The sequence below is a fragment of the Panthera uncia genome (genome assembly GCF_023721935.1).
Source record: "Panthera uncia isolate 11264 chromosome A3 unlocalized genomic scaffold, Puncia_PCG_1.0 HiC_scaffold_11, whole genome shotgun sequence".
Taxonomy (NCBI): Eukaryota; Metazoa; Chordata; class Mammalia; order Carnivora; family Felidae; genus Panthera; species Panthera uncia.
In genome coordinates this window covers 70617570-70630773 of record NW_026057578.1, presented here as the reverse complement: position 1 = coordinate 70630773, position 13204 = coordinate 70617570, and the positions used below count along the sequence as shown (strand labels likewise).

The following is a 13204-nucleotide window of genomic DNA, read 5'->3' as shown; positions in this document are numbered from 1 at the left end:
AACAGAGCCACCCAGGCGCCCCATATTTGAAGATCTTAATTGGCTTTATTAAACAATTCACGAATCAGGTAGCATCCCATCTAGCAAGGAGAAATCTCCCCTGAACTAGATAAAAGAAAGGTTTTTAAAGGCAGCTGGAGGGCATAAAAAGAGGAGACAGGAATTTATTAGCAAGTAATACATTGTTTAGGCAAGGTTGCCCTCTTAAGGAGATGGAAGGGGCCCATCAGTAAATTTCCTAATATTGACCAGGAAATTCCGTGTTGACTGGTTAAGTCATATTCCTTAGGGAGTTTAAACTGCACTTATGTTAGGTCTTAAGCCTTGGTTTACTGACTCAGGGCCTTAACCCGGGTGATGCCATGTGGGGCCTGTGATTTTCTCACTTAACAGACCTATTTCTTTAATTTTAAAGATATTTCTTCTGAAATGTATCCGGAGGTTGAAGAAGACATTTTTGGTGTTTACTTTGAAAATGTAGGGGCGCCTGGGTAGCTCAGTCGGTTAAGCGTCCGACTTCGGCTCAGGTCATGATCTTGTGGTCCGTGGGTTTGAGCCCCGCGTCGGGCTCTGTGCTGACAGCTCAGAGCCTGGAGCCTGTTTTAGATTCTGTGTCTCCCTCTTTCTCTGACCCTCCCCTGTTCATGCTCTCTCTCTCTCTGTCTCAAAAATAAATAAACATTAAAAAAAAAAAAAAGAAAATGTAACTAGCATACTTTTATGTATTTATTTTCTAGCATACTTTAAAAAAATAAGTTCATCCTATAGTTCTTTCTTTCCTGGCTCCACTGTGGGAGCCATTGGAAACATTGGGGTTCAGAGCCAATGGCCAAGAAAGAATTCTTGAGACATCTTCTTCTGCCCGCTGGTACTATCCCCATACTACAATAAAAGCCACCTTTAATTGCACCAAAACGCCGCAAGAATTCTTTCTTGGCTGTCAGCTCTGAACTCCAATATTTCCGCATCATAGAGTATATAGAGTTTCTCAAATATTTTCAATATGGAGCCTTTGTCATATAGATCATTTCCAGGATTTAGTGGTCCATGGAATATACTTTGGGAAACAGGTCTGGGCTTAAAATATTCCCCAATTTCATTTAACTATTTCATTAAGTGTTCAGTTTTCGTAATAGTTGGAGGAGACATATTTCATGTATTTGCCATGCCATATTCACCGGTTAGATTTTGGTGTGGAATTATGCCAATTCTGCTAGTTACTAGCTTTGTGTCTAAGCTTCAGTTTTGTATCTAGACTACAGATAATAATAGAACTTAACTTCTTAGGGTTGTTGTGAGGATTATGGCAAATCTTCCACATAGCACATTTAGCACACTGGCTGGTACTGAATAAATACTCACTAAAATTTGTTATTATAAGGAATTGTGTGTGCAAATGTTCCTGCCACATTTTAGAGATGGATGGTTTCTCTTTTGGCCTTGTTTCTCAAATTTTCTTAGCAGGAGCCACATGTCTAGGTGCTATATTGAAATTTTAATAGGAAAGCCACTAATTGTTTTGTAGGTTTTTTTCTAAACAGAAAATGGCTAGAGAAGCCATCTGTAGCACTTAATCTAATAGCTTGCATTTAGGGCTTTCATTTACCTTTGTATTCTGTAGCAAAAGTATGTTTCTTTAAGAGCTAAATCATTAAGAGCTAAAGTATCTGTGGTTAGGCTATTGATGGTTTCAAAGCTTTTGAGGGAAGAGTTCAACCAGTCCCTGAATTGCACATGTAAACACTCATGCCTCGAAAATTGCCAGGCTTCTGGAGAATTATACATCCCATTTGTAGTGAGGCAGTTTCTCACACTTTACCTGCATATATTGGAACTTGTTCAACAGTCCATGTGTATAGTGGAATCAGCAAGTAATAACTGCAGGCAAAATAACGAGAGCCTAGTCAAACGAGGTCGAGGTGGTTGAAATAAATTGGTGATAACTGTTTAAAACCGTCAGTCAGAAGTATATCCTTTAGCATTTCTTGTAGTGCAAGACTGTTGGCGACAAATCTGTCAGGTTTCCTGTATCTGAAAAGAACTAGAGCAAAAAATACATACATACAGGACTGTTTTCAAGAACAATGATATGAATGATGGACTTCTTATCAGGAACAAATAACAAGATGGTAGACAGGCAAAAAAGTTTTTAATTTTTATAAAGAAATTTTGGAATTATTAATTTGTCTTTTCTAATTGCTGTGTAAATAACTAAAAGTAAAGCAAATGCCATTTAAGGTTTTAACTAAAGAAAAGCACAAATTGGAGATTAAACAGCATAGATTTATGAAAATATGCAGGGGTTAGGTGACATTTTACTTATGTATTTGTTTTTTTAACTGCTTTTAAAACCTCATTTCAAGTTCTAGACATTAAGTCCTTAGAAGGAGTTAGTTTCATATAACAGTGGTTTAAACATTTTATACTTGTTTTATCAATAATTTTTATGCCTCTTATTTACTCAGGTTCTATGATACTGTGATTAATGAAATATTATTTAATTATAGTTTAAAATAGGATTAATGCCAATTTCAAAGGGAGAATAATTTTATTACATATTTTCTTTCACAGTTGTATACATAATGAACATACATGTTTACTAAGTTTTGTTACAATTATAGCATAAACAATTTAAAATTTTTTTTAATGTTTTTTATTTATTTTTGAGAGAGAAAGAGAGCAGGGGAGGGATAGAGAGACAGGGAGAGACAGAACCTGAAGCAGGCTCCAGACTCTGAGCTATCAGCCCAGAACCCAACGCAGGGCGAACCCATGAACCACAAGATCATGACCTGAGCTGAAGTTGAACGCTTAACTGACTGAGCCATCCAGGTGCCCCAACATAAATAGTTTTTAAAATGTGGTCTCAAAACCACCATGATTGCAGTTTTTGATGACCATATCATATTTTGTACTTATTTGCTCCTCGTTAAACGTTTAGGTAATTTTCTTTTAAAAGTCCATTATAGAAAAAATAAGTCTGTTGTAGATAATACTGTCGTTAATATATTTTGCCAATAGGATATAATTTCTTTTTTATTTTGTCTTGGATAAATTCCTAAGATATGTATTTATTCTATTCTATTCTATTTGGTTTTTTGTTTCTTTATTATTTAACTTGGCTCCACACCCAGCGTGGGGCTTGAACTCATGACCCTGAGATTTCAAGAGTTTCATGCTCTACCTACTGAGCCAGCCAGGCACACTATGCTGTTTTACTTTACATAAAATTTTATTTTACAGATACATGTACGGTGCTAGTGTTGTGTGCCAGAAAGTTTATGCAATTTGTTCAGAATCCCATAGCTACTAAGTAGCTGAACAGGCTGGCTCCAGAGTTAGTGCCCCTATAACTTGCCGTGATATCTCTTTGATACATCTTGCCAATTAGCTCTCTTGGAAAAGGATTACACTTATTTTCATTCAGTTTTACCACAATTTATCAGTCTTGGATGATGCATTTAAAAAAAAACCAATTTAATAGGTATAAAATTATATATATATATATATATTTTTTTTTTTAACGTTTATTTATTTTTGAGACAGAGAGAGACAGAGCATGAGCGGGGGAGGGTCAGAGAGAGGGAGACACAGAATCTGAAACAGGCTCCAGGCTCTGAGCTGTCAGCACAGAGCCCGAAGCGGGACTTGAACTCACGGACTGCGAGATCATGACCTGAGCCGAAGTCAGCCACTTAACCGACTGAGCCACCCAGGCGCCCCAGATATATATATTTTTAAAAATTTGCTTATTTTTGAAAGAGAGAGAACCTGAGCAGGGAAGGTACAGAAAGAGAAGGGGACAGAGGATCTGAAGTAGGCTCTGTCTCACAGGGTCTCTCCTGTCCCCAGTGCAGGGCTCAAACTCCTGAACTGTGAGATCATGACCTGAGCTGAAGTTGGATGTTCAACCGACTGAGCCACTCCAATGCTCCTAAAATGATACACTTTTATTCTGTAGAAGTACTTGATAGAGAAGATTAATTTAAAAATATAAAACGAAGTTAAATTTTTGTTCGTAAAAAAGCTTTCCTTGTTTTTACCATTATTAATTTAAAAGTAAAAGGGAAATTGACTAAGGCTATTGCTAAAGGAAATGGTATATTGGAAATTCCTAGAATGAGTTTTCTGTCTTTAGGGACTGATGACATTGTTTATGAACTTGGCTTAGTAAATATTTTGTTGTAGATACTTAATTGTACAAAAATATCACAATTTGAGAAGAGTTTTCTGTTTGTCAATGGTAACTTTTAAATTATCTACTTAAGATGAATTTTTAAAATTCTAAGGACACTGCCTGTTCATAGCTGAAAATTAAAAACCATGCAGGAGAGTGTAAATTAAAAAGTAGAATACTCCCTTTCCCCTAGTTCTCTAGTCCCAGTTCACTAGATATGTGAAGGGACTACAGATGAGAGCCCCCCAAAATGTATCACTTTGGCGTTAAGATTATTTTGAGTTAAAAGTAATAAAAACCCAACAGAGGCAGGAGAAGCTCTCTGCCTCCCCCAGTGACTGCCTAACTTTACATGGGAAACAAGAGCCTACAACAACAGGAAGAGAGCTATTAGACTATTAACTATTTGCAAGAATGTTTTTCATATGAAAGTCTAACTTGTCTTCTTTTTTCTTCTCTTTCTTTCTTTCTTTCTTTCTGCTGGAGCTGCGAGTTTTTTGGAATTGTGAATATACTTTTGAAATATGGAGCCCAGCTTAATGAACTTCATCTGGCATACTGCCTGAAGTATGAGAAATTTTTAGTATTTCGCTACTTTTTGAAGAAAGGTTGTCCATTGGCACCATGGAACCATATTTCTGAATTTATAAGTCATGCAATTAAAGCACAGACAACATATAAGGAATGGCTGCCATCTCTCCTGCTTGCTGGCTTTGACCCACTGAATCTACTCTGCAGTTCATGGTAAGAAGTCCTACCATAGTGAAGCTTTGGAAAAAAGCTTTTCCTTTTGGAATGAATATACTACCTTCAGTTTCTCCCAATTTCTTAAGATTCCCATTTGGGAGGAGAGAGAGAGAGAGAGAGAGAGAGAGAATGAGAATGTGTGCGTGTGTTTTGGTGTGATGGCTAGGTTGGGGTGAAGGAGTTGGGGGGCTACTAATAGATTGAATGTAAGAGTCCTGGAAAAGGTAAGAGGTAGAAGGGATTAGAAATGGATGAATGCCAATGAATTCTTTGGACGGGGGCTATTTCTTCTACTTAGGCCATCTCTCATGCTCTTATGCCTGTGACAAAATGGTTGTAGCTGCTTTGGAGATTTCTGTTATCCTTTCATCTACCAGAGGGAATACTCTTGTCCTGTAGCATCTTGTGTATTTGAACTTTGTCTCCTTTAATGTAAATACTGATTTCTGCAGTAGCTGATAATATATGAAAGTTGACTCAGGGTTTTTCTTGGATGAGAAGAGAAAACTGTTTCTTCCAGCCTTTAGCTTTTACAAAAGTTGTTTGTATCTAGGTGGAGCTGAGAAGGTGATTGTAGCAATGAAATAACTCTGTTGGCCTGTAATTCAAGTCAAATGAGAAAATAGAATAAGTCTCCAGGAAAATAGAGGACATGGGTATTGTATAAAATTCCAATGAAACATCTCAATGTCCTCATTTTTGTGCCTTGAAAGTCATCATTCACTAAAATAATGTTTAGACAAATACTAAATTTTGCATTTCAGCAGAAAGTTGCTTTGATATCTTATTAAATTGGGGGTTTTCTTTGGAAAACAGGTCTTCTTTGTGGTTCATGCAGGGAACAGTAGTGTTCCCTACTTGTACATTGTTTGCATTTCTGGAGACTCCCGTCTTTCACTCTGTGGCTTCTCTGTCTGCATGTGGTGAACAGGTCTCTATCTGGCAGATCTCACCGACTCACCTTTTTATGACATCTGTCAATATATAGAATTCAGGAATTTTTACTAAGTAGAGGTTTTATGCTTCGGCCTGTCATCCCTTTTGATACCAAGTGTTTTACATAATGAGGTTTGTAAGGAAAAAGTGCTTTCTGGGAGGTTGTTTGAGGAACATAGAAGTAAAGGCAAAGTTCAGGTACACATTCCGATTCCCAGTTTACTTTTTGTTTATAGCTTACAAGTTGAGTGCCTGGTTGTATTTACTCCTTTTCCCAGCAGCTGATTAATATCCAGTTGTCTGTCAGATACTCATTGTTGGAATTCTCTCTATACCTTTTCAATACAATTTCACAAAAATCCATTGTATTTTTTAAATAATTGAATGAAATATAAAGATTATTGACAATTCATTGAGAAATCACTGATTTTTAAAAATTCTTATTTATTTTTTATTTTAGAGAGAGAGTGTGCAAGCGGGGGAGAGAGGCAGAGGCAGAGAAAGAGAGAATCTTAAGTAGGCTCCATGCTGAGCATGGAGCCTGATGCAGGGCTTGATCCCCCGACCCTGAGATCATGACCTGAGTGGAAATCAAGAGTAGGATAGTCAATCGACCGAGGCACCCAGGTGCCCTGAGAAATCACTGATTTTTAAAAGTTATTCATATATGCATATTTGTGTTAAATCTCCTTTATATGTGCGTGCGTGCATGTGTGTGTGTGTGTGTATGTGCACATGCGCAGACACACAAACCACTAAGATAGAAACACTTGCTAAGGAATGCTGTATCTAGCTATTAACAAAGTTATTTAAGTGTTCTTAACTATTAGCTTACTGAATTTTGTGGTTGTGTCAGGCTCCTGACAGCTAGCCGCAGTTGCCTCTCACTATTCTAAGATTCACTCCCCAACTGCTGCTATAAATTCAGTCCAGCACGTGGGGCAGCTGTGGACAGCCCTGACAGTGTGTCCTTAGGGCACCTCCCCTCTTCTCAGCAGTATTCTTTGTGTTCTTCCTCTGAAGGTACTGACTCTGTAGTACTTGTCTGTTACTTTTAGCCTTCATACTCCCTTGTGGTTTCTAGTTTCTTTCTTTAACCAACACTTAGAATATGGCCTGACACAAGTAAGCACTATTTTAAGTTCTTTACTGTATTAATTCATTTAATATAAAATACAGTGGATACTATTTTCCTTATTTTGCAGAGAAGCAAATTGAGGCCCAGAGTGTTTAGCATGCTTGCTCAAGCTGACACAGCTAGTAATTTACTAGTACTAGAGTTTATCCTGTAATGTGGCTGTCCTGTAGTGTGGCTCAAGTTTGTCTTTCTAACCATTGTGCTATCCTGCCTTTGCCCTGTGTGTCCATATGGATACTGTAGTTACATCACTGAATTTCAAGTTCCTTAATCCCTTGCGTAACCTAGGGGATGTATATGTGCCAGCTTTTCTTGCTCCTTCTTACTCATAAATTAGAAAGTACCTATAGGGGGAAAAATTAAATGTTGCCTCTTTTCCTTTCCTCCTCAGCCAACTTCCTAGAGGGCTGGGAGAGGGAATTACTTAAGTTAATTCTCCCAGAAGGATTTGTAAAATACACTCTTCCATCCCCAGTCCGGATACAGGACCCTCCCCCTCCCCATGTGAATAGGCCATGTAAGAATTTTTCTGTTGTATTTGTTGATATCTCTCTGTGTGCTATATATATTGAATGTGTTGGGCTAGAAAAGAGTTGAGAAACAGTACACTACAAATTATTTTGAAGTAAATTGTAAAACTTTCAACTGTCTGGAGGGAGAATGCCAGTTGTATATATGTTACTCCAAAGGAGTAACTTCAGTCACTTTATATTCATTAGAAAAATACAATGGAAAATTTCACTTTAGCAATGAAAATGCTTAACATGGTCAAATTTTTGTTCACTGATCTTTTATTGAGTGGATAAAGCTACTGTTTATGCTGAATATGATAAATGTTTTGCTTTCTTTGATCAAATTTACATTCAAAGAGCTGTTTCAAGAAAAATTCTCCCATAAAAATTCCAGTATGTTGTTAAAGTGGATTTTGGTTGTATCTTATTTATATCACATGTAAGTCTGTTGCTTAATCTTTGTCATGTAAATTATAAATGTCTTTCCTAGTATTGCTTGCCTTAAACAGTTTTAAAAATGTATCTCACTGAATAATTGCCTGTCACAATATAATCTACAGAGTTGAAATATTTTTTCAACTTTGAATGCAAGACTAGGTCCCCTCCCTACCCTTGCCCAAATGTAATGGGTGAATAATAGGAAGTAAATGTCATCTGTGCATTTAGTTGATTAACTGTCACTCGTTTATGATTGTACAACTGCTTTGTACAATGTAATGGTCAATGTAGTACACTAACAATACATTTTTAGTGGCATTATCAGCATTGGTAGAATCAACTCACCATTATATTAACTAAAGCTGTATAAACAGATTTATTTCTCGTGTGTGTGTTTAGATAACTGCATAAAAATGACTTTTTGTTTGGTCATAGTGAGACTTAAAGCACACTTAAGCAGAAAAATGAAATCATTAAAAAAGAAATAAGGAGCCAGAATTAAGTAACCTTTGTTGTGGGGTACTAGCAAGTTAAGGAGATTGTTTGCCTTTGAGTATATTGTACCATTTAATGTATTCTCAGTATTTCTTGATAAGTTGTGATTTTACTGAGAGCTTCCTAAGACATAAAATGTTTTCCCAAAGCGTTTTGTGCTACACTTCTTTCTTATGTATGCTTGCATATTGGAGAATTAAGAATTGGGGAAATGATTTTCATACTCCCTAGTCCTTCATTTCAAGGACACTTTGACTCTGAATTACAAAATATAAGTTGTCTTTGAGATGACAAGTTGAGAGTATTATTCAGTTTCTTTCCTTTCCTTCTATTTTTTCCCCTTTTTTTAGTTCTTGCTCAGTAACATCTTTAAAAAAGCAACCTTGAAAGTAATTTCTGAAGTAATTACCAGAAGCCCTAATCATTTTATTTTCCTTCCAACAATGCAATATTGCAGGGGAGTATTTAGTTGAGTAATGGGTAATCTTGTAACAAGGTGGGTAATCTTGTTAGAATTTGGAGTTCTCTTTAAGATGTGACTAAATTTCGGGGTGCCTGGGTGGCTCAGTCGGTTAGGCAATTGACTTCGGCCCAGGTCATGATCTCATGGTTCGTGTGTTCGAGCGCCGCATCAGGCTCTGTGCTGATGGCTCAGAGCCTGGAGTCTGCTTTGGATTCTGTGTCTCCCTCTCTCTCTGTTCCTCCCCTGCCCGTTCTCTGTCTCTCTGTGTCTCTCAAAATAAATAAATATTAAAAAAAATTTTTTTAAGATGTGACTAAATTTCATGTGTACAATGTTTTAAGGCCTACAAAAATGCAATATTGAAAATTTCAATCCAGTTTTAGTAATATCAAATATTTGTGCAACATTTTATACTTTTCAAAGTATGTTTACTGTATTGTTTCATTTTCTCAAATATTCTCCTGAAATAAGTTAAGTATTATTTGCATTTTTGAGACTGTGGTCTAGGGCTTGAAGAATTTAGGCAATATGTTTGTAAGTAGTAGAGGTGGTATTAGAAACCAGAACTTTTCTTAGAACAGTGCTCTGTCCAGTAGGATTCAGGTGCTTATAAAATCTGGGGAAGACTCTTTTGGCTGGGTTGGTCGAAAATTCAGTATTATTTTGAAATACTAGAGGGAGAACTTGTTTCTCTTGAACACTTTTCAGTCCTTAAGGACAAAAGTTGTTTTAGTACATCTTTTAGAACTGACTATACAGTGCGGAAGGTTCCTACGGGGTAACAATTGCCCATCCCTGGGAATTGGACAGAAACAAGCCATCTCTCCCATATACTCAGTTGAGTGATAGCTTTGGGTGTTTTGGGCTTTATCCTTTTAGGACTGTTAAGTTGTATGTCTATTAGGATGACCACTTGAGGTGTTGATAGCAAGAGATTCCAGTGGGAAGAGATAATTGACAAATCCACTGATGATACTGGTGCCTCTCTTTTTCTTACCTCTGCTGCTGAGGAATGGGAAGGAGAATTCCTGTCCTGTACAGAAGTAGAGATTCTCTTGTCATCTAGTGGACAAGGACACACACAGTCCATTCATTTTCTTGTAGGAACCTGTAAATGATTATTCATATCCATTGAACTTACCTCCAGTTACATGAATGTTTTCTGTGCCCCAGTTTTCGCTCTTCCTGCTATACTGAAAGGTTGCAAGAATAACTAAGTGGTGTTTGTTTTCAGGATGAACCCTTGGCATATTTTGTGTCTGATGGTATGTTAACATCTTGCTAATACAGGATTGACTCAGTCAGTGATGACATCCTTATCTTCACTTTGGAGTTTACTAATTGGAGGACACTTCCTCCAGCTGTTGAAAAGATGATCTCCACTCGTGCCTCAAACTCGTCTCGGGCTCTGCAGCAGCATATTGGTAAGAAAGTTTGATTTTAGACACATTTCACTACTTTCTCTTCTCTTCTCTAGCTATCTTATAATTATAAGTGATCAGAGTCTTTAAATTGGGCATTGTTTGCATTTTCTTTATGTGGGGAAAGGATGGGGCTGTGGTGGTGGTGTGGTGGTGGATCATAGTAATTTTCTTCAATGAATATCTTATCTGATTTGATAAGTTTAGCCTAAGGAGCATATAAAGCAAAGCAGGTGTTTATTGATATTTTTATTTAATGGTGTCCTTTTATTTCTAGTAAGGATTATGTAAACAAAAGTGAGTCCTAAAAATGTTGTTAGTGAATATTTAGTTTGTGGGCAGAAAAATGCTAACCGTTTATTTGTTATTACCACCCTTTTTTTATACCTCTTACTTAATGCATGCCAGTGTGTTGGCACAATATAACTATCAAGGTGAGCTGGGTGAAAATTCTGTGAATTGATTGATACTTTATTATTATTTTTTAATCCTTTTTAAAAAATGTTTATTTTTCAGAGAGAGAGAGTTCAAGCAGGGGAAGGGCAGAGAGAAACAGGGACAAATGATCTGAAGTGGGCTGTGCCCTGACAGCAGAAAGCCCAATATAAGGCTCACACCCATGAACTGTGAGACCTTGACCTGAGCTAAAGTCCCAGGCTCAACCTATTAAGCCACCCAGGTACCCCTGATTGATAATTTAAATGACTGTTTTAAAACAAATTCTCAACTTACTTTCACTTATTAAAAATTTTTTAAAGCTAGTTAAAAAGCATGAGTAGAAGGGGTGCCTGGGTGGCTCAGTAGGTTGAGCATCCGAACTTTGGCTCAGGTCATGATCTCTCAGCTTGTGAGTATGAGCCCCACATTGGGCTTTGTGCTGATAGCTCGGAGCCTGGAGCCTGCTTCGGATTCTGTGTCTCCCTCGCTCTCTGCCCTTAGCCCACTCGCATTCTGTCTCTGTCTCTGTCTCTGTCAAAAATAAACAAACATTAAAAAAAAAATTAAAGCATGAAGTAGAAGATCTTACGCAAGGAAGCCAGCTTAAACTAAACATAATATATTGTAATTCAGATTTGGTTTACTTTAACTATATTTTGTTAACCAGATTATATGTCTAAAGCTAGGAAAATTTTTTCTTCTCTGCTATTTTTGCATGAAATGTAGCTCTTCATAAAACATGTTGAATAGGTTTTTAACAAGTGAACTTAATGCATATGTAGAAATGTGTCTTGTAATTTCTTGGAAAATTACATTTAAGTAGATTTTCTCAATCAAAAACAGACATTCAGGAAAATATGCTCTTGAACTGAGGTGTATTCAAACTCTTAGAGAGTTTTCTGTTGAAGAAAAAAGTAATCTGTTTGGAGTCTGAATGTTTTCATACAGAATTTCTTTAATGATAATGTTGGAAAACTCACTTGCATTTAATTCTTAATGTTGAGAATTGCATCTTTTACTAATTATGTATCTGAAGCAGTAGAGAACAAGTGTCTATTTAAAATAGATAGAATATGGGACAATGGATTTGGGAACAAAAGTCAAATGAGGGAGCATATGCCAAATGGGAAAATTATTGCAGTGTATCAATTAGTAAAGATATGTGAGAGTTTACTCTGAAGACTTTAACATATGGTAAGTTTGTCCAGATGAAGGTAAAAATTGTTCATGAGTGCATTACCCTCCAGTAGACTAAATCCATCAAGGGCTTCTTGTTTAATTAGGCACTAGGTAGAGCTTGGGTAGGGTAATAATCATCATCTCTTAAGAGCATTTTATTTTGGCTACAGATTTGCAAAAGTCTTTCTCAGAGGTATTAATGTAGCTCATGCTTTTCTGGTCTATTTCTCTAGCCGAGACCTCTTTTCTTGATTCCATTCCCATATATCCAACTGCCTTATGGACATCTCCCCTTGGTATCTCATATTTTGACATATCTAAAATTTGAACTTGTCATTTTTCCTACTAGTCCTGCTGTTCCTTCTGTATCCTGGCTCGAGAAGTGAAATGGTTTGGGAGTGCTAGTTACCCAGAGAGTGAGTTATCCTTGGCAGCTCTTTATTACTTGTCTCATCCATAGCAGTGGTGCCCACCAAGGATGATTTTGCTCCTGATATTTGGCAATGTCTACCAACATTTTTTGGTTGTCATTACTGGTGAGGGGGCTATTGCCATCTAGCATGCAGAGGCTAGGGATGCTGCTAAACATCCTACAATCTGCAGGACAGCCCCCACGACAAAGAATTATCTGGTTTCAGTGGTCAGTAGTGCTGAGTTTGAGAAACTCTGATCTACATTGTCTCTTGGGTTGTCTGGTTTTAAGAAGGCCTTTTATTCCTATTATGGAAAGCCTTTTTTAAACCCTGCTCTTATTGCAGGCTACTTAGGAAAAGCTTGTGTTCTTCCTCCTAGTTATATTGATCTCTCAAGGTATTCTGTATTGGTTCCTCTTCTGCAGATAATGGGAACCATAACAATATTGGATTTTAGTAGGGCTGAGGGGAAAAGATATGCCCACCTACTCAGTTGTCTGAATTTCTCTTCCGTTCTGTAGTTCAAGCCTCTCTCTCTTGATACACCCAGCTTTCCTCTTTTCCTTCAATTTTCAGGACACTCCATTCGGTATAGTGGTTAACTTTATTTGGATCTTGAGCTGCAGGACTTTCGGTGAGCAGAAGCATGGCTCATCACCAGTGAGAGTGAGCCCAGAAAAACAACTCTTTAACTACCTCTCTAAATGTATGAGTCTCGCTTTCTCTAATAATTTAACATGGTAGCAGAAACTATGTTCTCAATATATTTAATTTTTTTTTTTTTTGAAAAGATACTTCTTGTAGCCCAATACCTATTAGTAAGCCCCTAGATAATTTCAGCTCCCTA

At 37.1% G+C, this 13204-nt stretch overlaps 1 protein-coding gene across 3 annotated transcripts in view; it reads left to right on the top strand.

The window, feature by feature from the left end:
- ASB3 (ankyrin repeat and SOCS box containing 3) overlaps positions 1-13204 on the top strand; it is a 116334-nt gene that overhangs the window by 86006 nt on the left and 17124 nt on the right. For all 3 annotated transcript variants that reach the window (XM_049651467.1, XM_049651465.1, XM_049651466.1), the window contains exons 8-9: positions 4664-4921; positions 10197-10330. In XM_049651467.1, the coding sequence (XP_049507424.1) occupies positions 4664-4921; positions 10197-10330 (392 nt within the window). The remainder of the gene's footprint in view (positions 1-4663; positions 4922-10196; positions 10331-13204) is intronic.